The sequence below is a fragment of the Pseudopodoces humilis genome, chromosome 12, assembly GCF_049639895.1.
Source record: "Pseudopodoces humilis isolate 2021_Gansu_Grassland_sample_001 chromosome 12, ASM4963989v1, whole genome shotgun sequence".
Classification (NCBI taxonomy): Eukaryota; Metazoa; Chordata; class Aves; order Passeriformes; family Paridae; genus Pseudopodoces; species Pseudopodoces humilis.
Genome location: NC_142211.1, coordinates 20,911,863 through 20,938,915, shown reverse-complemented (window position 1 = coordinate 20,938,915; position 27,053 = coordinate 20,911,863). Strand labels below are relative to the sequence as shown.

The 27,053-nt window shown below is 45.8% G+C and overlaps 1 protein-coding gene across 1 annotated transcript in view; it reads left to right on the top strand.

Annotated features, from left to right (window-relative positions):
* The window catches only part of LOC148183489 (uncharacterized), a 45,427-nt gene extending 30,817 nt beyond the window's left edge, over positions 1 to 14,610 (top strand). Inside the window, 2 exon segments of the mRNA XM_088061496.1 lie at positions 11,573 to 11,625; positions 13,774 to 14,610. Coding sequence (XP_087917622.1) covers positions 11,573 to 11,625; positions 13,774 to 14,610 — 890 coding nt within the window.
* The last annotated feature ends 12,443 nt before the right edge of the window (positions 14,611 to 27,053 follow it).

Genomic DNA, 27,053 nt, shown 5'->3' with positions numbered 1-27,053 from the left:
TAATATATAACATAAACCAGACGATTGGGGATACCAGTATCATAAAGTCACCCCAGGACACAAGCTCATTGAGATTCCAACATATCATATTCAACTGGCTGAAAAAGAACACAGGCTACGCCTCAGATGTCATAAGGCACCAAGACATCACCAACCAGGCCTCGAAGGGCCTGCATAACTTCAGGTGACCCTAACCCATGTTTCTCAGCCGTCTCCCGGAGATTCGCCAAGGCTTTCCATGACAACGGCTGATGGACCTTCTGAATCGCGTCCTGAATCACAGGGAATGCCTGATAATGATCTGGAAGGACGGCCCCGCCTGCACTATCCTGTCTCACAGGCTCCCCTGAGACAGGGACAGGCACTCGGCCAGAAGCCATCTCAACAGCTCTCGGCGTCACAGCCGGCATAGCACCAGCAGGGTCAGAGGAGTCATCCCCGCTTTCCAAGGGGCTATGCCCAGAATCGTGGCCAGCCAGCTCGTCAGTTTTTGCCTTCACCGCTTCCCAAAACCACGCCTGGTCCCGTGGCCACACAGTTGTTTGGCAGGGAGGTAAAGTCCATAGGCAAGCTGAAGAAACTCCACTAGCCCAGGACCCCTTGCCCCTTGGGGCCACTGGTGTTTTTACAGCCGTATCACCACCTGTGCCCAAAGTAAACAACACAGGCCTTGCATCCACCCTAACCGACCCAGCTGTGGGCTTGGGCGGAGCACAGGAACTGGAAGCAGGACAGGGTGTAGCTGGCTCGGCGCTGCATGGCTATGGGGGGAGAGGCGCAGGGAGAGGTGTGGCTCATGGAGCCGCGGCACCACCCTGCCTTGCTTCCAGGGGCTGTCTGGACCTCACAGGAGGAGGAGCATCTGGCACCACCCCTAGTAGGGTCTCACTGGTGACGCACAACCCTAGAGCAAGCACGAGCTGCTCCGTGCGGAGCAGCCCGGGCTCCCCACCGACTGGGACAGGGTCCAAGAGAAGGTCAATCAAACCCCTATCCTCCAGGACACCACCCACCCTCCCCTGCATAGCAGTCGGCGCAGGTTTCAGGCCTTCCCCGTCAGCTCCCGTAGGATATGGTACAGCCCCGCCACAATGAGAGCACAGGATAGTCCCGAACTTCGCCTCCCGGGGCAATGCGAGCCCCTCCCCTGACAGCTCTCCCTGCTTTTGTGCCAGAAATGCACATAGGAAAGGCGATTCCATATCGGCCTTCTGCCTCTGTGGCACCAGGCCAAGCGGGGCCACACTCAGCAGCTTTGTGGAGTCCCCAAGAGCCTGCTGGTAGGAGCCCAGCCTGCCGGCAGCCACGACAACTCCGGTGGAGTCAACCTTGGGATCTGAGACACAGTACTCCTCCAGCCCCGCGTCAAAACAGGGAATGGGGGGGGGCTCCGCCTTGCCTCCCAAGCTGGAATTTATGTCACTATTCTCGTCCAACTCAGAGGAAACAGACACTGAATTAGCAGAAGAGGACCAAAAGTCCTCCAGGGCACAGTCACACTGTCTTTAAATCACCAAAAGCCAAGCTATTTTTGCATTATACCCTGCGGGTGTCACCTGAATCAGAGCGGTCCCTAACACACTCCAAGACTGCCTCGAAAAAGCTGTCTCAACCATAGGAAAAAACCCTTCAGATTTTCCATGATACAGTCACTGAAAATCAGCATCTGAAACATTGATCCGCTTTCTATCTAGCAAACCACGCCAAAACTCCATAACCAGGGTGTCCGTTGGAGAGAACCCAGGCGAAGTCATGTTCACTGCAAATTACCTACCTCAACACTAATTGTTACCTGCAGTCATGTTGGGGTCACCAGATGTTACTCTAGGACACGCAGTGACTCAGTCATGGCTCCCATATAACAGGGAAAAATTACTGGTTTTATTCTTACAACTTCAGTATTTATAGATTCTCGGCAATAACCAGGGATTGGTTAAGTTACTATCTTTCCAATCACACTGGTCTTGCAAGACATCCCTCAAAGGACGTGTATCAGAAAGAATGTATACATATCTATGCTTACAGTCACTGTCCTGGGAAAGTTCTTGGAAACTTTGTCAACAAGATCGAAAAAACTGAGTTTTCAGGGTGACAGCTCCATGTCCAAACTTTATGGTTCCTAGCAGGAGAACGCAATTGTGAACCTGTCAACTGAGAGGCGATGGTGAAGGGAGTAAACCCAGGATCAGTGGAACCAGGTAGATCAGTTGGGTTCCCAAGAAATCTATCTAGTCTATACACAGGGGTTATAGCTGCTATGGTTTTCTTTGGAGGAGAATTGCTATAGGTTTAAGTGATTCTGGAAGGCCTCGAATTAAAGGAGTCATAATTTCAGGCTTCACAGGTAACTGTGTTGGCAATTCACAGCCAGCAGTTAATTTTCTGTCGTGTATCATTTGCAAGCATGCAGCTTTGTGAATGTTTTCCAGTAGTTGGTCAAGGGTACCAACTATAGCTATGGAGTCCCCCCTTTCCAAGGGGTTAAGCCACTCTGCCCAATAAGCTGTGCGCTGAGCTAGGAACCATGGGTTACGTCTGTCTCCTGCTGTTAAGAAGACTCCATGTCCCCAGTACTCACTGGCTTCCTGTTCTCTCAATTGAATTTGAATTCCTCTGGTGAGAGACACTCAGAATACGTATTCTGTCTCTGACTCCTTGTCTCCTTGTGAGGGAAACACCCGTACTCCTTTTTTAACTTAACCAATTCAGTAGCAGTATAGGGGAGCTGTTTTTTTGTTGTTGTTATTTTTTTTAGTGATTATATGTGGATCAAGATCATCACTGATATAATTATATTCTGTTTTAATAAGAGGTTTCAAACTAGGACAGCAGTGTTCCTCGCAATTTTATCTGAGTTAGCTCCTTCTGAGGGTAAATGTGATTAATGAGAGGGGTTTCCCTCTCTTCTGTTTCTCTTCAGCTAGTCAGCATTTTTTTAAAAATTTTTATCATGAAGGGCTGCTTGTACCAGATTGATCTTACTCCTTTCTTCATCTAATTTTTTTTTGCAAAATTTCAACTAGGTTTGGAAGGGAGTCTATAATAGTTCTTTCCTTGCTTCTTTGCTTAAAGCAAGTTTCTATAGCTGCTGTAAGACAAGCTCCCAAAACTGAGCAGAGTATATATTTTTGCCCAGTTTAAATTTTGTTTCATGTTGTTAGGAACATATTCTATCAATTACATTTTCCAAATCAAACCAATTATTAAGCACCCATTCTTCCCCTCGTGGAGAAGGTCTGTCATTGTGTTTTGCTAACAGAGCATAACATGCAGCTTTAACTTCTGCATTGCCGTTTTCAGTCATTTTTATGAAGGGAAAATCACTACAGGGAGGTATAAGCTAAAATTATGTACACACACACAGCTTTTTGCTTCTCTGTATGGGTGAAAAGACCAAATCTGCTTTGGAGGCACTCTTTCAGTTTAAAATTCTGGTTGTCTTTTCGCTACACCAAGCAGACGAAATCCATACACACAACAACAAAAATAAATCCAGTCCCGCCCTTTTGCACTAAGAGATCTTTTGCAAAATTCTGCAGACGGAGCCGTCAAGCGAGTGTGGAGTGCTTTTCACCTCAGTGTGTGCAGTTTGCAAGAAATTTGAATTTCCCCCCCTTGCTTTCTAGACACCGCTCACTCTTTTGGGAGTATTGGGCTAGGTATGGCTGGAGGGAAACATCCTTCCACTAATACAGACTGCACAGCAAACCTGCAGCCCCTTCTGTCTGTCAGAAATCTTGTCTCTGACTCCAGTTTAAATGTCACAATCCGCTAATGCGAGCGGGAGTCATGAGAGGTTTGTTTGATCTCAGAGTGCAAAAAGGATACAAAGGGTTTTCAGTTTAAATCACAACAGTAATAATGAACCTTTATTTTAGTGCCAAAAACAAGGGTTATGTGATAGAGGAGAGGGAGAGAGAGAGGAAAAGATAACCAAAACAAATTAAAGAGAGAGAAGAGGGGCATTATAGCTACCAATGGACAAGACGGGGTCACCGGGGTCTTCTTCTGTAGGGAGATCTCAGCAAAATTAACATAGTCCTATGTAATTCTTCCCCAAAGTTACCCTGTTTCCAGTGTGCTAATAAGCACTCCAAAGGAGAAGTTCGCGGTACAAGGGCATTGCCACACGAAATCCCTTTGAGCTTCTCCATATTACAACTACAATACACCACAAATGCCGAACCTGTGACGCTTTTGTAGTCATCTGATGGACGGCACCTAGGCAATACCACCAGGAATTCTTTTAACCCTACCAAGTGTAGCTTTAGCTGTGTCTTATTGGAAGGCAACCAAACCAAAGTAAAAGCACCTTAACTCTTCCCCCGACGACGCTTTGAGCAGCGGAGAAGGTCCCGGCTGATGGGCTATGTAAGAATCCCTCGGTGCCAGCTGGAGGGTGATCGGGTCGAGAACTCGCTCAGCAGCACTCACAGGGTGCCATCTCGGTCGCCAAAATGTTAGCGTTCAGGAACACATAAGCACAGAATGATTATATGAAGGCACTTTATTAAAGAGCTCTAGGCGTCAGGGGTACACATACCCAAATCTGACTCAGCTTGTGTCCTGGGGTGACTATGATACTGGTATTCCCAATCTCCTGCTTTATATATATTAAGTTCTGCATCTGTAAGATTAGCCTTGGGAGCTAGGGAAGTTGAAACTGCTGGAGACTGATGGGAGTTTTTTCTCCTGACCAATAACTAACCATCTCTGAGAACTGTCAGTGATTTTGACCATTGAAAAGTGGGATCAACGTGTGAACACCTACCTTAAGATGTAAGCACGGGAATTTCTGGCTCTCTTTGGTTTCCGGCTTCTGAAAAGGTAACAGGCTCCGGCTCTGCCTCCTTCCCCCAGCCCTGCCCCCCCCCCACCAGGCCGGACAAGGCCACAGAGGGTGGGGGAGGGAAGAAAAACGGAGCCAGCCGGCCTAGCTTGGTTTGCAGTTTCTGCCACTGAACTGAAACTCGACACCATGAACATGTGCAGCTTGAGCAAGACTTTAACTCTTTTATTACCTGGATGAGACTTGCAGATTTATCCTTTTTCCCAGAGAAAGGGGAAGAGTGATCAACATGTAAAAAGACAACACGAGTGAAGAAAAGAATTAAGCCTCAGAGGGGGTAGAGAAAGAAGGAGATGCTTTAATAAGCTGAAATATTTTTCTGTTAAAGCTATGGAGATGGACAATAGTGTTCTGAAAAAAACTCCTTTAATTCATGACAGAGTATATTGGGAGGAACGGAGTGTTTCAAAGTGTGGATTTTGAGCAAATGGTGAAGTAGTTGTGATCCTGTAAGATGCTGGAATGGGGGGGAGAAGTGATAGTTGAAGATTTGTGGCCCGTAAGAGGCAAAGAGAAAACTTCTGTTTCCAGAGAGGTTCACAAAAACAGATGAAGAGAACTTTTGCCTTTGAATAACTCATCCTTAAAAATGACATCCCTAGACTCATTGACCCATACACATCTCGGAGTGATGTGAAATGGGAGGAGAGAACTGATGAAAGAATTTCCGGGCAGCTGGCATCAGAGAAATAGAAAGCTATGAAGAAAAATAGCTTTCTTGTGAAAAGCTCCATAGATTAGCAGAAAAAAACTTCTGTTTCTCTACAAAGACTGATGAAAGGACTATAGCAAGAATTAGGACTGTTTTAACCACCAAAGTTTTTTGTCTCTATGTTGTCATGTGAACAAGGGAATGGTTGGGTAGTGGGGGAAATAAAGGGTTTTCTGGAAGTTTATTCTGGTTTCTAATTCTTTTAGTTTTTGGTAATAAACTTTCTTTGTTCCTTTTAAGTTTTAAGCCTGTATTGCTCTTGTTCTAATCCATATCTCACAGCAAGAAATAAGTAAGTTTTCTAGAGATTTTTTGGTTACTGCTTTAAAACCACAACAACTTGGTTTTGAGCTGAACATGTTTTTCTACTCTATTGTTATATAATTTACATATTTAATGGAAAACCGCTCAGACTATTCACTGAGTCTTCACTGAAGTATAGCAAACTTCATTTATTTCTATCTTAAGCACACTTTTATAGGGTCCTACAGGGTTCGCACGGCTTAACAAGCTATTATTGGTTAATACATACTGTTTAACACTCTTTTCCATGTACACAATGCCATTGTCTTTCTTAATTTTTGCTGTTCCAGGAGAGTTTCAAGGACACTGCCCTGGACTGAAAGCTGGGTTGTGCAGACAGGCTGTTACTCAAATATCATGCTTTTGCTCTGTTAAAATGTTTTACTACAATTCCCCCTTGTACTTTTTGCACAACCCAGGCTTCGGACGCTATTTGTTTCAGACTTTTACAGATACAGGATACCGTACAGCTTACAATAACTATCTCTATTAATACTATAATGCTATTATAACTTTGTCCCCAGCCCCTCTGTTACCACTGTCCACCCCGCAGCGGGCAGGGAGGCTGGGGAGGTAGTTTTAGCTTGCCAGATGAGGCCCTAAAAACGAGACTCTTTCCCTTTGCTGAGATGGCAGTTGCAGTTTTATTTCTTGGGATCTTTCGGGGTGAGATGGCAGGAGGGAAAGAGGAAGAGGTATTGAGAGGTACCCCTTTTTCAAGGCAGGGGATAGGGGTGTGGGGGAATTTACACAACCAATAAGGGGAGCTGGGGAGAACAAGATAAGGGAAAGAACTTACAAGTCTACATTTTCGGGGGTACATTTTTTGGGTCATACCATTTTTCCTAACTGCATTACAACACTATAACAAGAATTCATCTCGCTTCTGGTACAAGAGATTTTGACTACTTAGTAATGTCCCAATTTGTTAACAAACTTTCAATAGGGTTATTATCTTCTTTCAGGGCGTGTAACCTGTTTTGCAGCTGTTTAATTGTTCATGGACAGAGACTGAGTGGTTAGAAAGATTCATACAACACATTCTTTCAAATCTTAAAACAGGGAATAACTGAAGAGAATTGGTAGAGACACAACATCATGATGACAACATAAAACTTCTGTTGGCAAACTGTGTAGTTTTCAGACATAACTGTGTCCTGGCAGCTCCACTTCTGATCATTTTTGGAGTATTAAGGCTGTATGGTGACTTCTCTGTCCATTGGGTCTCATGTTTTCAGAGGCAGACAGTCTTGTCTGATGAATAGGTGACTCTTTTGAGCATGTCAACAAAACATAGGCACTTCTCCCCTTGAATTTAATGAATCATTTTGGCTTAGCTGTGGTACACTTAATTGTAAATTCAGATTATACCATCTTTTCTAAATTTTTGATTTAAATATTTCATTATTCAAAATGAATTGTGGTCTAAATTTCTAATGCACATATTATATTAATTGAATGTTTTCAGGGTATAAATTACTTTTGCTTTTAAAAGTGAGATTTGCTTCTCTCATGCATATTAATATCAACACAAAACTATACACATAATGTCAAAAAACCTACACCAGTCAGAAATCAGTCAGATAATAATCATTATTAATAACATATGTGATATAGAATTACTATTAACTACTAAAACACTGCACCAGCATCCCATAGTCTGCAAACAGACAAAAAAATCTGGGAAGGACTGGATAACCACCTCTGGAAATGATTCTCCAAGCCCACTTCAAAATTGATCCAGCTGTCATAGTAATACACTCAAATTGCCAAGTCAAAAGTGACTCCAGTACTGATTTGGTGCAAAAGACATCTGGATCTGTTGGCAAACATTCCATCCAGGTGAAGTCAAGGCTTGGCCAAAGCCTTAGGCTTTAAACTGGAAAGATGTATCTTAAGTAATTTTCAAAAGAAGGTACTTAATACTAGCAGCTAGGAGATGCTTAAAGTTCAGCAAACTGTTGAAATGCATTTGTGTAAAGCAAATGATCAGAAGTCTTAGGCAACAGACCAATTAAACCATTTAGCAGTTGGTTTAATCTGAAGTTTCTCTCGTGGAAGCTGACTTTCAGCAATGATACATTTTCTTGGAATTCTGGAAGCACTGAAAAATAATAATGCTATACTGGATTAGGCAAAAGCAAGTCTTCTTAAACAAGGAAAGGAGTAAAAAACAAGAAAACTCTGTATAGGAACAGCTATATAGCTTGTTTATCAAGATGCATCTGTAGTTAAAAACCAAAAATATCTCAAATGACTTGTGTCTAAAAGGTAATTACACAAAGATGTGTTAAAATATATGAGAAGCTGGCTATAAATACAACAATAACACTCTATATATAATGCTCATCATAAAAAACTATAAATTCACATTTTACAATAAATATGTCTGCAGTAAATGTCTGAAAAAATTAAGATAATATTTTCAGAACATTCATGTCTTAATGACCAAAAGTGAAATAAGGTAAAAAAACTTCTAAATTTCCTAGTAAATAAGTCACTATTCTTTTGTGTTACCTATAGAAAACAAAAACTGCAGAGATTGCAACAAATAAATTAAACTTCAATGAAATGAAGGATGCAACAGACTGTATCTTCTTTTCTCTACAAGCAGGTGTTTATCAGTGTTCCATCACAGCTACTTCAGTCGTAGTCATCTTCATTTCTCTAGGAAAATGACTATACTTTGCAGTTTAGACAACTGTCTTTTAACAAAACATGAGACAAATTAAATTAAGCAATATTTAAACCTGGTAGAAATTAATTATGACAGAAGGAAATAACAAAACTTAACCTCAAAAGAATACCAAAGTTGTAAAACTTAACCTAAAAACACTCAAACATAGTGAAACTTAACTTTGCTTAATTCTATTAACACTTAATCTATATCAAATGAGAACATAAAACTCAATCTTACTCTATTATTACAAAAAAAGGCAACAGAAAGCTTGGTATATAACTTTGAACATAATATAACAGTAACATGGATTCACTATAGAGATTATAAGGATGCAACAAATACATCACAATTCCATGTCATCTGGCTTTGAGAATAATTCACAATAACTGCAGATGTTACTGAAAATACTTATTCATAACAGGAATTTCTTGGTATATGCTAAAGTTTGTTAGTATTCTTAAAGGGCAGTTTTACTAAAGAAAAACCACAACAACACAGGGTTTGGCAAGTTGCCATTCAGCTTTTGTAGCTCTTTTCAAAAACATCAAGTCTAATTTTTAATTAAAATCCAAAGTCCAAATTGGTATATATGCTGTTACATGTCTTTTTCATAAGAAAAAAAATCTCACATTGAAAGTGCCTAATTAAAATTGTGGAAAAAACAAGCAAATGGGTAATATATGGTTAACTTAACTTTGTCTGGTACAATGAAGTTCTAGCTAATTATTTTTTAAACCATCAATATCTTCTGTAAATAACATTAATTGGAAGGTCGTTTTACTAGCAACTGTAAATCATTCAATATTTTAATGTTAGGATTTAAAACTAATTATTGCAAGCTAACTTTTACTTCTGTTAATATTTACTCTAAACATTTTTAAAGAGGGTTTTTTACATTTTCTAAAGAATTGCAATAATTTCTCCAGTAAAACTCTCTAAAACTGCAAGAACTCATAATTACTTAAAAACACAAAATTAACTCTAAAAGGGTATATAAAGACATTCTAAAAAAACAATGAATCATGACTTTTTAACAAACTGGGTACTATCCCAGTGCTTCTTCTTATAGAGGGAGTGGGGGGGTGAGCTGCCTGCTCTGCTGCTGTTATCTCTAGAAGGTTTGAGTGAAGTCTTCACCATCCCCCACATACTCTCGCAGAGGGGAAAAACGGAGAGAAAAAACCCACAAAGTTAACTCTAACAAATGCAGTTCTTTCTCTCAATATTTCTCTTGTTGTTCGCAGACAGGCAAAAGGACATGATTTTAAAAAAACAGGTGTTGTTACATGAAAAGCCTCTCAGGGCCAGGTGGTAGCAATGGTGACCATTGCAGTTTATCAACTTTTAATTACAGTAATGACTTTTGAACTAGATGCCATGTAGTTAGCAATTTTTTGACTATTTTGTCTCCCTTTGAAGCTGTCTGAGCCACCTGTTTCTGCTCAGCTGTTTCTGTAATTGCTGATATTTGTCTAACGTGGCCTTGGAGCTTCTTCTGCAGTGCCTGTTCCATGGGGGGTGTTTTGTTCTCTGCGCACGCTCCAATGTTCCCCCATGCCCCCCCTGGGTCGGGTGGAAACCGATCTAAATCTGGCTTCTCTTCAAAAGTAGAGTTAATATCTTGTCCCTGTATGTCCAAAATCGATTTAAAAACATTGAACATTTCCTTATTTTCTTGTCTCTGACTCTCCCCCCCTCTCTCCAAGGGCAGCATAGACAGGAATGCTCACCCAGTAGTGGGAGGTAAAGACAGCTGCTGCTGTGACGCAGGTAAAATTATGGGGCTCGCAGCCTGAGAAGATCTCTCTTTCATGTCTTTTAAGGTATTAATTACAATCCGCCAAGCGAGACTGTAGAACAGAGTGTCCTTGCTTTTCCTCGTAATTGTTTTCTCCAACTGGTCTCCTATTTCTCTCTGTTCTTCCACTGCAAAAAGCAGTGGAGGCATTTTCAACCTTCTGTTTTCTCTAGCCCATAAAACGAGCTTTTCAAGGTCCTTATCCTTTACTGATTCCTCTCGTTTAACGAGTATGCTTTGAAGCAGTTTGTGCTGCTGCAAATTCAATTTTCATGCTAGCAGGCCTGGACGGGGGAAGGGTCGCGATTCCTTCTCCCTGAGTGCCAAAGAATACCTGCCTTCGGTCTTCCATCTCAGACTCCTCTGTCCCCGGCTTTCCCCAACTTGGGTTCACTTCCACGTCCAACCGCCGTGCAAATCTGCCACCCAGCTCTGATCCGCTTCCATGTCCCACCGCTGTGTGAAACTGCTGAGCTGGTACCCTTTGTCTGCAAAGGGTTCCTGTTCAGAGCACCAGGTAATGGAAAACCACTCAGACTATTCACTGAGTCCTCAGAGAGGTATAGCAAATGTCATTTATTTCTATCTTTATCACACTTTTATAAGGTCCGACAGGGTTCGCGGGGTTTAACGAGCTACTATTGGTTAATACATATTGTTTAACATTCTTTTCCATGTACACAATGCCATTGTTTTTCTTTATTCTCGCTATTCCAGGAGAGTTTCAAGCACACTGCCCTTAGAATTGTTGCCTGGATTGAAAGCTGGGTTGTGCAGACAGGCTGTTACTCAAATATCATGCGTTTGCTGTGTTAAATTGTTTTCCTACACATATTAATTATTAAACTTACACTGTTCTATTGTATACATTGATTTTACCCAATAATGGATTTCTCGTGATCCCCCTCAAACCCCTAGCATAGGTTCTCATGATTCTTTAAACAATAATTATATCTAATCACATCTAACAATTATATCATTTATCATATACTGACTACACAGGTGAAGTTTCACATGATGTTAGCAAGCACAAGGCCTAACATTTTCCAGGGCCTACTTTTAACACTTTTCCCAGGGCTTGCCAAGCCTAACTTTCTTTCTAAGTCCCCAAATTTTCTATGATTTTAAAATCTCTTACTATCACATCCAGTTGGAGGCTAGTCACCAGTGGTGTCTTCCAGGGATCAGTGTTTGGCTCAGTGATGTTTAATATCTTTATTGTTTACCCAGATGAGGGGATTAAGTCTATGATTAGCAAATTTGCGGATTACACCAAGTTTGGTGTGAGTGTTTGTTACCGCTGAAGATCAATTGATCACGCGGACACAGGTCGAGGTGTGGTGAAGGAAAGAGCAGAGTTTATTTTTCCTCCCAGGATTTATAGGCTTCCTACCACGGCCAGGGATTGGATGGTCAGGATAACACTTTCTCACTGCACTGGCCATGAGAGATGCCCATCACAAGACGTGTAACAGAAAGAATGTACACATATCTATGTTTCTAGTTACTGTCCTGGGAAAGTCCTTAGAAAACTATGTTAGCAAGCTCAGAAGCTGAGTTTTCAGGGCGACATCTCACCCTTTTTGGTTTAACAAAAAGAAATGAAAAAAAGAAAAATGAACAAAGAAACTAGCAACATTATAAACAATCAAAAAATAAATAATAGAAATAAATAATAGAAAAATACAATACTCCATACAATCAGAAGGCTGTAATTTCAGGGTGATATCTCACCCTTTCGTTATTACAAAAAAAACCCAAAAAAACCAGAAAAACAACAAAACTCCAAAATAAATGACACAGTTGTCCAACATCAACACCTGCTTGTGGATGGCTCTCAATTTGGTCACAGAGGCAGAATCCATGGCCAAATTGAAAGGTGCCTGGGAAAACTTATGAAATGCTATGACAGCAGTCTGTAATTCTATCAGTTGGGCTGATCCAGCCTCATGACTCTCCAAAAAAAAAAACCCAGAAAACAAACCAGCGACATCAACGGAAAGATTAACGTAATAAACTTGAGGAGCAGAAACTGCTCACAGAACCTCCTCCAGCATCTACTGTGCCAGTGGGTCAGTGTCAGAGGTGTCTTTAAAATCAGAGTCCACCTTTAATAGACCAAACAAGGGAGACAGTTCTGTCGTGGTCAGTCCCATATAAGGACACAACCATGTGAAAGTCCATTAATATCTGGACATCATTCATGCAGTGTCTGCACTGAATGCAAAAAAATAATAAAATAATTGCACCTCCAAATGCAGGACTGTTTGTCCCAAAATCATTTTGACTCTCAAATAATTTCAGGGAGGTTGTAGAAATGAGCAGCAGGAAACTGCTTGCAAACTTCAGAGAGGGCTAGAGCCCCATATCATCGGCAAATGCCGGCAAATTTTGCATGCCTTATGGCAAAATCTCCATTGATATCTCTGTGTGGGCTCAGCATTAATGATAGCTGGCACCAGAAAGACAAATTTAGGTCTGTCATCAGGATGCAAAGGAATTGCAAAGAACAATCCTTCAGATCCACGATGAGGACTAGCCAATCAACAGGAAACATGGGAGGTGAAGGCATGCTAGCCTTCAACATCCCCATGATTTCCATCATAGCATTAACTTTCTGGAGGTATTACAGCAACCCCCATTTCCCAGACTTCTTCTTGATACAGAAAACAGGAATGTCCCAGGGACTGGTTGAAACTCCAGATCACTGTGATCCAACTGTTCTTGCATCCAGTCACGGATGGTGACTAGCCTATCATGAGAGAAGACAACAGAAAATACTGAACAAAGAGTCAGTCTCAAGTTCTTCTTTGTGTTAAATGTGTCAGCATCGGGTCCATCAGCAAACTTGACAATCGTGATGTCCATGCCAGTGTCAAAACCCACGGAAGCTAATCTCTGACAGCATCTCACCAAGGATGGACTGGGTGCAGACCCGTTCAGGATCACCCCTGGCTGTCAGAACAGCAGTCCGTGAACCCAGGGAGGTCCAGGGAACCCGAAGCCAACATCTCCCCGCAGCTGGGTCTCAGCTCTGCGAACATAAAACTCAAAAGGCACAAAGTGAGCAAATCCAGGTCCCGCAGGGATAGAAACAGGAGGCAGGAGTGTGGAACCCATGGCAGAAATGCACCCCAGGAATTCCGAATCAATGTCCCCTAGGTGAACAATGATGCCTTGGGCAGTGATATTCAACCATGCCACAAGAAGAGCACTCATGCCCTCACCCACCGGACCAAAGCATTTGGAAGCACATGAAATGCTTGATACGCTCAGCTGCACAGTCATTTCACAGGAGGACAAAGTCCACAGGCCAGCTGAAGAGGCTCCAGCAGCCTGGGACCCTTGGCCCGTCAAGGCCACTGGCTTTTCCCCCGCGGCATCACCACCGGAGCCAGTGGTAAACACCTCAGGACCTTGGTCTGCCACAGCCGCAGGAGGCGGCGGGGGAGGGGCGGCTCCAGCCGCAGGCTCAAGTGATGCCTGGGAACCCGAGGCGGGGGAGTTTGGAGGCAGCTCGGCACAGCCCGTTCCTGTCGCGGCGGGGGACCGGGGCGCCAGTACAGGCACAGCCTGCGAAGCCGGGGCAGTGTCGTCTTCTGCTGCCAGGGGACAACCCGGGCTTGCAGGAGGGAAAACCGGCAGCGCGTGGCCAGCAGAACCCGGCCCGGCGTCCGCAGCACCCGCAGAACCCGCCCCCACGCCCCATGAATCCGGAGCGGGAGGGGGCAGCGCTGGGAACCGCCCCCAACAGTGGTTCCCCAGGGGCGAAAGGTCCAAGGAGCGGTGCCGGCTGCTCCTGCAGGGGAACAGCCTGCGTGGCTGCCGGCGCGGAGCCCGGGCCCGGCCCGTCCCCCACCGCGGGGTACGGCACGGCCCAGCCGCAGCAGGGACACGGCACCGACCCCGAGGCATCCCCCAGGGCCGGCGCCGCCCCCCCCTCACGCCCCCCCCCATGGGCGGGGGCGGGGAGGGCACACGGAAGAGGCGACCCCGCCCCGGGCTTCCACCGCCGGGGCGCGGGCCGAGGCGGCGTTACATCCCCCGCGTCCGCGGCGCCCCTGACGGCCCGCTGGCAAGGCTCCAAGGCCGCCTCAGGCTTACACCACCGCGGCGCTGGCCGAGGCGGGGTCACGCCCACCGATCCCGCGGCGTCCCTGTTCAACCTGCTGGGGGCCCCGGCGATCCCGGGAGAGCCGACCTCCGGACTCGACCTCAGAAAGCCACACCTCCGCCAGATCCCGAGCAGCCAGAGCAGCCGGGGCTGATAACCGACCAGGAGAGACTCGATCAGGGAATCGCCTAAAGCCTCCCAAGCTGACTGCGAAAAAATCGCTTCAACCACAGGGAAAAACCCCTCAGTTCTCCCATACTCACACAATCGCTGAAAGTCAGCATACGAAACATCAATCCCTCTTTGATCAGACACCGCATGCCATATCTCCAGAACCAGGCCCTCCGTAAGAGAAAGCCCGAAACCATCCATAGCCACAGACTAGACAGTACCCTGTAACGCACGTGCAAGACACGGCGGGGTTCACCAGATGTTACCACTGAAGATCAATTGATCACGCGGACACAGGTCGAGGTGTGGTGAAGGAAAGAGCAGAGTTTATTTTTCCTCCCAGGATTTATAGGCTTCCTACCACGGCCAGGGATTGGATGGTCAGGATAACACTTTCTCACTGCACTGGCCATGAGAGATGCCCATCACAAGACGTGTAACAGAAAGAATGTACACATATCTATGTTTCTAGTTACTGTCCTGGGAAAGTCCTTAGAAAACTATGTTAGCAAGCTCAGAAGCTGAGTTTTCAGGGCAACAAGTGTTGATCTACTGGAGGGTAGGAGGGCTCTGTAGAGGGACATGGACAGGCTGGATAGATGGGACAAGTCCAGTGATATGAAGTTTAACAAGACCAAGTGCCAGGTCTTATACTTGGTAGCAACAACCCCTTGCAGTGCTACAGGTTGGGGACAGAGTGACTGGACAGCGGCCTGGCAGAAAGGGACCTGGGAATACTGATTCACAGCAGGCTGAACATGAGCCAGCAGTGTGCCCACGTGGCCAAGAAGGCCAATGGCATCCTGGCCTGTATCAGGAATAGTGTGGCCAACAGGACAAGGGAAGTGATTCTTCCCCTGTACTCAGCACCGGTTAGGCCACACCTCTAATATGGTGTCCAGCTCTGGGTCCCCCAATTTAGGAAGGATATTGAGATGCTGGAGCATGTCCAGAGAAGGGCAACAAGGCTGGTGAAGGGTCTTGCCATGGCGGTGGAGGTGGCAGGGGTGCCGCAACTAACCGGAAGAAACGGTCCAGAGTTGGACTGCCCAGGGGCACAGGCACGTCCTCTGCCCAGCGAGTGATCTCAGCTCAGCGGCGGTCTGCAGACGACGCGGAAGAAGGGACTGGAGCGCTGTGTGGCGTTCCGCAGAGAACTAGCCTTTATTAAAGCAGGGCCCTCGGCGAAGGGAGCCAGTGACAGCAGCTCCCCGAACAGGGGAAAAACTGGGGTATTTATAGGAAAGTGTCTCGCTGTCATGGGGTGGCTTTACCTTTAAGGTGGTTTTGGGAGCTAAGGAAGCTGAAGCTGCTGGTGGCTGATGGGAGTCTTTCCTCCTGACCAATTATCAGTCATTTCTAAGAATTGACAGCAGTTTTGACCATTAAAAAGTTAAGTCAACTTGTGAACATCCCCTTAAGATGTACAGTCTGAGCTTGTTCTCTTTGTGTTTCCGGCCTCTGACAAGGTAACAAGGTTCTGTCTTGGCTTCCCCCCCTCTCCAGGCCGGACAAGGCCGCCGGGGGGGGGGGGGGGGGGGGGGGGGGGGGAAACGGAGCTGGCCAGCTCGGCTTAATTTTCAGTTTCTGCTGCTGGACTGAAACCTGACACCATGAACTCTTGCAGCTTTTCTAAGACTTTAATTCTTTTACTACCTGGATAAAACGTACAGATTACTCTTTTTTCCCAGAGAGACAGAGACAATCAACATGAAAAAGACATCATAAAACCACCAAAAACAGTGAAGAAAAGAGTTAAGTTTTAAATGAGGAAGAGAGAATAAGGAGATGCTTTATAAGCTTAAATATCTTTCTGTTAAAGCTATGGAGATGGACAATAGTGTTTTGAAAAGACTCCTTTAATTCATGACAGAGTATATTGGGAGGAATACAGTGTTCAAAGTATGGAATTTTGAGTAAAAAGTAGAGTAACTGTGATACAGTGAAGTGCTGGAACAGAGTGAAGTGAAGATTTGAAGCCTTGGAGGCAATGAGAAAACTGTTTTCCAGCAAAGCTCACAGAGACAGATGAAGAAGACTTTTGCCTTTGAATAACTCATCCTTAAAATGACATCCCTAGACTCATGGCCCATACACACCTCAGAGTGATGTGAAATGGGAGGAGAGGACTGATGACAGATTTCCGGGCAGCTGGCATCAGGGAAATAAAAAACTATAACAGAAATATTTTTCTTGTGAGAAACTCCATAGATTAGGAAAAGAAGACTTCTGTTTCTCTACAAAGACTGATGAAAAGACTGTAGCAGAAATTGAGACTGTTTTAACCACCAAAGTTCTAAAGTTTTTCTGTCTCTATGTTGTCATGTGTACAAAGGAATGGTCAGGTAGTGGGGGATAAAAGAGTATTCTGGAAGTTTATTCTGGTGTTTTTATTCTTGTAGTTTTGTTAATAAACTTTCTTTATTCCTTTTAAGTTTTAAGCCTGTTTTGCTCTTGTTCTAATCCATATCTCACAGCAAGAAATAAGTAATTTTTTAGTTACTGCTTTAAAACCACGACACTTGCCTAGGGAGAATCCCTCCAAGGGAGAGCCAGGATCTCTGAATCAGCCGGTTTCCCGGCCCCCACAACTCCCCCTTCTTTACTTATTAAAAAGGCATCTTCCAGAGATTTGGCTAATAACTTCTTAAATCATGAAAACATACATAGGAAAATAATAATAATTAGGAAAACCCAAAAAATGTTTTTGAGGGAGGCAACCCATCCTTTGAGTCCCCAGCTCCCAAAAAGGTCTTCAAACCACTGGGGCTCCTTTTCAGTCCTGAGTTCCTGGACCGCGTATTGGAGTCTCTGGATGTGGGTGTGGATGCCTTCACTGTGGCTGGAGAGGTTAAAACAGCACAGTCCATTAAACTCGTCGCAGCTGTGTCCATGGGCCAGGAGCAGAAAGTCTATGGCAGCTCAGTTTTGTAGCGTGGCGCGCCTAACAGTCTCTTCATCTGCCAAGAGGTCGCTCAAGACAGAGAAGGTCAGGTTGGCTTGCTTACCAAGCCAAAACCCCAGGTGAGAAAGCTCAACAAGGGCTTTAGCAGCAGCTACCTATGGCAAAAATGCCGACATCACCACCCTCTTTGTGTATGGCCAATCTTCAATTTGGCTATCGCAATTTTCGTCTAATTGAGTGAGGTCTCTCTTTTGGCAGGCCAATTCATTCTTTTTCAGCCAATCATGCATTAGAGTTGAATTTGGAGTGAGGATGGTAAGCTGTCCAAGCGTGCAAGGACCTACCTGGAGTTGGGAAGGGATTCCTGCTCACACTCTATCCCCACAGATCAAGAACATTCCCCAGGGCAGCACTCTGGGACGGTGAGAGGAGGTGGATTGTGTGCTGCTGGTGTAATTGCACCATTTGAACTGATTGTAAATTTTACTGTTGGGAGTCACATTTTTCTTTGATTTAATTGCCCTGTGGTATTCCGAGGCAGGCCATGCATTGCCTACTGGGTGATAATAAAAATTTACTCAATAGGTAGCCTTGGAGGACTCGAAAAACTCCAATTCCTGGGGTTCCTCTGATGCATGGGGCAAGATCCTTGTCCACTCGTCTCAAATGTCTACCGGGTTGGGTTTTTTCCCTGTGAAAGGGTATTTGTGGGGCTTCAAAGGAATCCCTACCAGGCAGGATGACAGAGGGTTGGTGGCGCTGCCCATGGACAAGCACATGTGGTCTTGTTTGAGAGTCTTTGCAAGGGTAATCTACACGTTCTCCTGGGGCTGTGCTACTAGCCAGGCATCCACAGCTGATGTTTCTGGAGCATCCATATGGTCAGGAACTCAAGGATGGTTTTGCTCCCCATTTTCTAGGATAACCAGTTGGAAGGACAGGCCGGGCTCATAGCAGTGGGCTTGCCGTGAAGACAGGGCCTCTTGGACCTTGGTGATGGATTCCCGGGCCTCCGGCGTGAGGGAGCGTGGTGAATCGAGGGCCTTGCTGCCGTGGAGCAGGTTGAAGAGGGGCGCAAGGACGTCTGTCGTGATCCCGAGCAGAGGACGTACCCAGTTGATGGATCCGCACAGTTGATGTACGTCTCGCAGGGTCTTGGGGTCATCTCAGATGGTCAGCTGCTGGGGTACGACGGTCCGCTCACAGATCCAGAGTCCCAGGTAGGTCCAAGGGCAGGATCTTGTCTTCGCGTATCTCAAACCCAGCGTCCTCAATTGTCTGAATAGTCTTTTGCAAAGTCCGGAGGAGGTAGTCGTCGGTGGCGGCACAAACAAGAATGTCATCCATATAATGAAGGATGACAGCATCCAGGAACAGGGCCCTTACTGGCGACAGGATGTGGGCTACGTACCATTGGCAGATGGTGGGCGAGTTTTTCATCCCTTGCGGGAGGACTAATCAATTTTGGTCTCTGATAGGGGCCACTGATCAACCCACACTGGATGATGTTGTTTCCAGGTGAGTTGCGGGATGGTAGGTTTGGTGCACTCCTCAGTGACCCCCCACTGAAAATCCCTGCTGGGAATCCGCAGAGAAGCCCCCCACTGGGACAAGAGATCCCTTCCCCAGAGGGTGATTGGTGCCCTCACTCCAAATGGCCTGATGGTCGCCATTTTCCCCTCGGGTCCTTCGATAACAACATTCTGCTTGCTCCTCATGGAAGCTGTCATCGCTCCAATTGCCGAAATCATGCCTGCCACAGGCTGTAACTCCCAATTGTGTGGCCACTCAGAGCGGGCGATGATGGTGACATCCGCCCCTGTGTCCAACATGCCTGGGCAATGAATTCTTTTCCCGTAACAAAACAGGCAGCAGTCTATGACGGGTTTGTTGGAGCCCACAACCTGAGTCCACATAGCACTGGGGTTGAGGGGAACCTGTTCCAGGCAGTCACTGGGAAGTAAAAAGGCTTGTGCCATGGGAGTCTGTTGTTTTATAAAATAAGGAGGGTCTATACAGGTTAGAGAGATGAAAATTTCATCTCCTGGGTGTACTGTCTGTACTTCTAGCATTACATGGATCTGCCCTATAGAGTTAATTTGGTCCCCAAGTATTAAAATGTTGGAGGGACTGCCTGGTGGTGCATGTTTCCCTGTGGGGATCTTATAAACACAGTCACCCTGAAGCTGGAGAGAAAGTCTGCTTACCAATTGGCGCCAGGTCCCCATTTGAATCCCTCCACCTGCTGGGTCTGCGCTCGCAGGATAGTAGGCTTCGCGGGAGGGGTGGAGCGGTGCAGCATTTGATTTGGTGTCGAAGCGCGGGGCCGTTCCGCGCTCTGCTTGAAGTTTCCTGAATGCCAATTTGGTCTGGGTAACCGTTGGTGGGCAGGTGGCTGTATAAAACGTCTCTCCGGACAGTCCTTGAAGAAATGTCGAGGCTCACCGCAGTTTAAACAGCGATTTGTGTTGGGGTCTGCAGCATAAGCTCCAGATATCCCCTCTGCCACTCCCTTAGCCACTGCAAGTGCCACTGTATTTTCTGCTGAGGCGGAAAAGTGTTTGGCACAGGCTTCAACCATTTGTTCGTGTCCTAGGTTGATTATGATGTTAAATTGTATCCCCATTCGTCCACCTAACCCAGACACAGGTTTTGTATTCTTAAAATTCCATCTCAGAGTAAAAGTGAGTGGAAAAGAAGCACCGAGTCTGTTATCAGAGACTGTACTTGCTCCCCCTGCATCGGGAGTTTTAACTACAGCACAGACAAACAACAAGAAACAGATCGCCTTGGCTTTCCAACTAGCCAGAGCAGAGAGGTCTTCCTGAACTGTTTTCTTTCTCTTTTTCTGAAATGAATCAAACCTGCTCTGAACTGGAGACTTGGGGGAGCACCGGGAGCTTGCACCCATGGACTACCGGGAGCCCAGCCTGGGCAGCGGCATTTTCCAGCACCAGAGGGACTGATAACAGAGCGAACACCCACAAGAAAGAGACCCTCTGAAGTTTGTCATCTCTTCAGAACGGCGAGAAGTTTTGTAATTTAATATCGCTCATTCTTGTGCTGGGTAGTGCTGTGCCTGTGAAATAAACAGGTTTTTTCCACTTCTCTCAGAGAAATCTCTTCCCGAACCAGTTAGGAGGTGAGAGGAAAGGGCCACGTGGGTTTGCTTCCCGGGGGGAGCCCCATTGGAGGTTTTCTCCCAAATTTGCCCTAAACCAAGACAGTTTGATGGTTGGTTCAAGGTCAAGTGGAAGGGCTCGTAAAACTGCCTTGCATTCTGAATTTGCATTGGCCATTGCTATTTTGGCCAGTAACGCCAGTAACTCTTTTTGTGCTTGGGGGCCCTCTATCTGTTTTTCAATGGCCAATTTTAATTTGTCCACATATTTAATAAATGATTCACTTGCCCCTTGCTTGATGTTAGTGAAGCATTGCATCAGCACTTTTTCATCGGGAGTGGTAAAGAGGGATATCTTTGCAGCATTTGCACTATCCTGTAAAGCTGCTTCAGGCAGATCCCGAGCCTGATCTCGGGGCTTTTGGAAATCACCTTCTCCTGCTAATTGCTCCAAGGTTAAATTTGGTCGGTTGGAATCTTTAGCATAGACATCTGCCAATTGTTTTAGATGTTTTTTCCACTACCTCTCCCACAGCATATATTCTGCTGGGGAGAGAAGGTAGTTCATGATATTTTTGATGTCGTGGGGGACCATGACAAGGGTAGTGAAGGTGGCTTCCAACAAGTGTTTGAAAAAATGAGAGCCCCGGCCATGTTCTTCAGCAGCCTTACAAAGTTACTGCAACTCCTTTTAGTGAAGGGACTCCCATGCAGCAACTTGTGCCCCTGCCCTGTCTCTCCTCTGTATTACCAGAAAGGCAAATATTTTCTGGGACAGAGCTGAGTTCCCTGCCCGTGTGGCTTCCCTCTGCACCTCAGCCCAGTGGTCTTCATATTCAGAATCCGAATAGGAAGATTCACTGCTCTCATCCCCTCGTGGAGATGGGGGGCACTTGATGATAGCGCAGGGCCGACTCGGGTGCCTAGGGTTGGCCTTTTTGTGATCGGAGTAGTTTCGACTTATGGTCATGGTCCTGGGGTGTTTGGACCCTGGAGCAGGCGTGTCCTTGGGGGCAGGGCTCTGGTGTGAAGGGGCGGGACTGGGGTCCATGACAGGGAGGGGTTTCCCGATGGATGGGGCGGGGCTCGACACAGTTACACCTATCAACGCTGTGGGAGGGGAAGAGGAACAGGGCGCAACCGGAAAAGGAAGGGGTTGGAGCGGGAAAGTGGCCATTTTGAGCTTTGATGGCAGGAAAACCGGAGTGTAAGTGGGACAAAATGGCGGGGCTGGCCACGTTGCCAGCACTGTCTTTGCTAACGTTAGGAATGGGGGGGATACAACCGGGTATGAGGGCATAGGGAAGAGGTTAGAGGAAAGATCCCGAGCAGCATGGCCAGTGCTGTCCTGGTAAGGGTAGAGAGACGATGGGGGGGTGTCAGGGAGACTCCAGCAACCCTGTGCCTGGTGGCTACGTCCACCCGCCAACTGCCCCTCAGATAGGGAAGAGGGTTTAGGGACGCTTGGAGAGGGTAATGGGGATGGGGGTTTTAACTGGGGACCCGAAACACCTTCAACCCTTTTCCCCTCTTTTTCCAATTAAAGGATAATATTTTGAAACACAGGAAAAAAACTTGGCAACAGAAAATTCTCCCCCCTCTTGAACAGTATATAACTTCCTCCCAACATTATCCCAAAAATTTCCCAATTTAACAGAAACAGCATCAATCTTAAAATGTTTAAAAACCCAATAAATAAACCTGTTTAACTCCCCTTTAGAAAACTTAAAATTTCCCGCTTTTAGAGTGCCCACAACTTGGATGTAAAAGTCCCTCTCAGGAGGGGTCAGTCTCGATCTCGAGAACTGATTTCCCATCCTTATTCAGTCCCCATCCAGCAGTAAAATAGCAACGAAAATAAGAAAAGCCCAAAAACCCTTCACGGGATCAACTTACAATTTCTCTTCAGCAGATGCCAATGGGCGAAAGGAAAATGGTGGGCGGGTGGTCACCTGGCGGCCGGTCCTCAAGGGCTCCTCTTCCTTGCCCCAGATAGTAGGCGAGGGTCCCAGTCGCAGCCTCTCGGATCGCCTCTTGCTAAAATGTAAGAGGGTCTCCTCAAGGGGTGGTGGCTCCAACAGCGGCATGCTCTGCAGTTAAAACTGAAGGCAGACGCTTCTTCAGGGGCTCTTCGAATGCCCTGGGATGGGCACCGCTTGCCACGGCAGTGGAGGTGGCAGGGGTGCCGCGACTAACTGGAAGAAGCAGTCTGCAGTTGGACTGCCCAGGGGCACAGGCACGTCCTCTGCCCAGCGAGTGATCTCAGCTCAGCGGCGGTCTGCAGACGATGCGGAAGAAGGGACTGGAGTGCTGTGTGGCGTTCTGCAGAGAACTAGCCTTTATTAAAGCAGGGCCCTCGGCGAAGGGAGCCAGTGACAGCAGCTCCCCGAACAGGGGAAAAACTGGGGTATTTATAGGGAAGGAGAGGGGCGGGGGAAACTGAGATACATGTATCGGGGTAGAATGGCAGGGGGGAACACCAATGGAGTGTAACAGTTTAACATAACTAACTCAAAGATCTCTGGGAGTGACACTTTTCTCTCTCTGAGAGAAAAGTGCCTTGCCTAGGGAGAATCCCTCCAAGGGAGAGGATCTCTGAATCAGCCAGTTTCCCAGCCCCCACAGGTCTAGAACACAAGTCTTATGAGGAGCGGCTGAGAGAACTGGGATTGTTTCGTTTGGAAAAAAGGAGACTGAGGGGAGACCTTATCACTCTCTACAACTATCTGAAAGGAGGTTATAGCCAGGTGAGGGTTATAAGGCCCCAAACAACTCACTTAATGAGGTTTTTAAAAGGGCTTACAGTTGTTCATGTACTCCCAGTTAGACGCATGGGAGAAATACCGACAAGATATTCTCAAGAGGTTAAAACAACAAAAAGAACTTTACTGGAAACTTTAAAAAATCAAAGAAATTTTGGCAAAAGGTTTAGAGCAGCATTCGATCAACGTGAAACACTTCTTAAAGTATTAACTTGGCCAATTTAACTTAGCAAACTCTAAGCCCGTTTGATTTTAAGTTACTCAAAAATTCCAAGAAGAGGGAATTATAAGAAGAAGAAAGACAGAAAATATATGGAAAAGCAGACATATAGTTACAAACTCCTGGATTCCAGATGTGCTCAGATAGCAATTCCAAGAAGAGGTAGGGTTAAGACATATGATTGGCTTGTGTTCAGCCTTAAATACTCTTTGGCCTTCCTGGGTCCTTTCCCCAGGTGGCCACTCAGGACCTGGGTTAGGGGCTCCAGAGGCAGGGTGTGGATTGCCTCTGTTTTGCCAGTGATTGGCAGCCACTGCCAGGCTGGGATATTGAGTTGGGGGGGGGGGGGGCATACAGCGAAGTGCACTATCTGACCCTTCCTGCATACACATGCACCCCAAAATGTCTCAAAACATCAATCTTTCCAGTCTCTCAATGGGGTCGGTCTCTTCTCCCAGGCAACAAGACAACACAGTTTTAAGCTGTGCATGGGGAGGTTAAGCCTGTACATTAGGAAGGCGTTCTTCACAGAAAGAGTGATTGGGCACTAGAATGGGCTGCCCCGGGAGGTGGTGGAGTCATGATCCCTGGAGGTATTTAAGAAAAGACTGGATGTGGCACTTAGTGCATGGTCTAGTTGACAAGGTGGTGTTAGGTCACAGGTTGGACTCAATGATCTCAAAGGTCTTTTCCAATCTAAATTATTCTGTGATTCTGCAAATGACTGGTGTTTATAAATAGATATATGACAGGCTTATTTGAGAACAATTCTGTTGAAATGGAAAGGAGGAATATAGCCATTTTGGTTATTATTTGTAAACATATAGCAATATAAAAGCATGAAAAACAACTTATGAAAATGTGTAAGGAAAGGATAAGATTAGAAAGATAACACCACCTATGAATCCAGAGATGAGATTTCTTTGTTGCGATTTAGATGTCCATTGGTCAGTGTGATGGTCTATTGCTTTAGAACAGCCTGGTTTTTAGTAGCAGGGAAGCCACAAAGATGGCTCCTGTAAAAAGCTGCTGGAAGCTTCCACCATGTCCAGCAGAGCCAATCCTTGATGGCTCTGAAGATGGATATGTTGCTGGCCAAAAGTGGGACAATGAAAGATGTTGGTAATGCTTCTGTGATGACATATTTGAGAAGAAAATCAAAACAAAGTCACAGTTTTTGCTTCTAGTCAGAGGAGGTGAGAACATGTGAAGGAAATCAACATGGCTACACCAAGGTCAGTGGAGAAGGAGGAGGAGGAGGTGCTCCAGGTTCCTCTGCAGGCCATGGTAAAGACAATGGTGAAGCAGGCTGTCCCTGTGCAGCCCATGGGTCCTCAGGGGATGCAGAGAACCACTCACAGCTCGTGGGGGATGTGCCCATGCCGGAGTGGGTGGAAGCCTGAAGGAGACTGTGATCCAGTGGGCGACCCGGTGGAGAGAGAGGGCCCTTGCTTCGAGGCTGGAGCAGCCTGTCCTTAGAGGACTGCACCCCGTGGAAGAGGGGACCCACATTTCAGCAGTTCTGCGAGGACTATCTGCTCATGGGGGGAATTCATGGTGCAGTAGGACTGCTGCTTGTGAGAGTGGACCCATGCCAGAGAAGTTCACAGAGAACTGTCTTCTGTGGGAGTGAGCCCACAGTGCAGCAGGGGAAGGGCTCCTATCCCAGAGCAGTGGAAGATCTCAGGTGATGAACTTACCAAAACCCCCATGCCCTGTCTCCCTGCACTGTCAGTGGGAAGGAGGGAGGGGCTGGGGAAAAAAAAGGTGTTTTAAGGGCTTATTTTACTTCTCATTATCTTCCTCTGATTCTGTTAGTAATAAATTCACTTTGCAACCTTAAGTTGAGCCTGTTTTGCCCTTGAAGTGTTTTTCCCGGTCTTTATCTCAACTCTTGAACCTGGTGTAATTATTTTTTTTCCTTTCCCTCTCCGCTGCCCAGATGTTGCAGGGGAGGGTGAGCGAGCGACTCTTGTGGGTGCCTGGTGTTTGGCCAGTGTCAAACCATGACAGATGGTCAGTCTTGGTCTGTCGGGGTTGGGAGAAGCCCCGAAAACACAGCTCAATGGGTTAATATATATGCTCAGGTTCAGGTGAGAACACTCAGGTACCACCACGTGGGGGGAGTTTACACTGTTTGATGTAACACTGCAGGTCATGTGCAGTCCTCTGTTGTAAGGCCTCAGAAATTAGTCTGGGGGCTCTTTGGGGGTCTTTGATGCTTCATGACACCTTTTAAAACATGACAGCTGCCTCTCATCTCAGCAAAGTTGACCCAGTTATGTCCCATCAGAAGGGATGAATACCTTCAAGGCTACCTGTGAAGGTCCTAATACCTGAAATTTTACACCTGAGCCAGTTGTGGAAGTGAGGACATTGGCATGACAAAAAGCATCACTCCAACTCCACAGGATCTGTTTCTTATTTCCCTTCCCTCTTATCTGACTCAAAACCCAGCTTGTCGCCTCTGGTGGTGGGTTTTCACCCCTTCTGCACCTGGGCTGTTACCTTGCACATTGTCAGCAAAGCACTCTGCTGATTTTGCAAGTGGCTGATTGTTTAAGTCATTAACCATTAACATTTCAGTCTCTCACACAGCTCCCTGCCTCTACCAAAACCTGCCAGTTATGGCCAACACAGGCATCTTTCACCAGTGCACATAAAACTATGTGTATCCAGGCTACGGAGATGCATTAACTCTTCAATAGTGCCAAGGCCTCATCTTCAAATCTGAGTTTGCTGTACTTGTATTTTTCTTTATCACAATATTGGGATCACACTTTGAAGACTTACCTAGCTAACTAGCTTACCTAGCTAACTAGGATATTTTATCTTTACATGACAAGAAATTATTCTCATAGGATCTGCCACTATAAGAACAAAGCTCCCCTATCCTCTTTTCAAACCTTGCATTTTATTGACATGATGGAGCAAAATTCTGAATTCTTTCTATGCATGCCAAGGCAAACAAAACAAAGTTAATTTAACAAAACAAACCTTTTGGGGTTAGATCTTGGCAATAGAAGGGTGAAGAAGAATCTTCTTTAGGTTGAGGTTATTTCATAATTATGTATTAGTTGCTTGCATTATTTTTCTTTGACATTTAACATGGGCCACTATGAGGTAGTCTTTGATAATTAAACAGCCCCACCATCTGGCCAGTCGTATTATTTTATATCTGTCTCGGTTTTGGGGACAAATTTCAGGAGAAAACACCCTGGAATGAGCATTTCCTCTAAAAAGAAAGGGCTTCAATAACTCCCTTTTCTTCTGCCAGTGAGAGAAATGGATACCAGGGGATGAAAGTGGAAAAAAAAGTAAAACTGTTTCTTAACAAAGCAAGATATCTACAAAGCACAGGGGAGAAAAAGAAAATTGAACCTTACACTCCACCCTCACCTCACCGCGTGGCCGATGC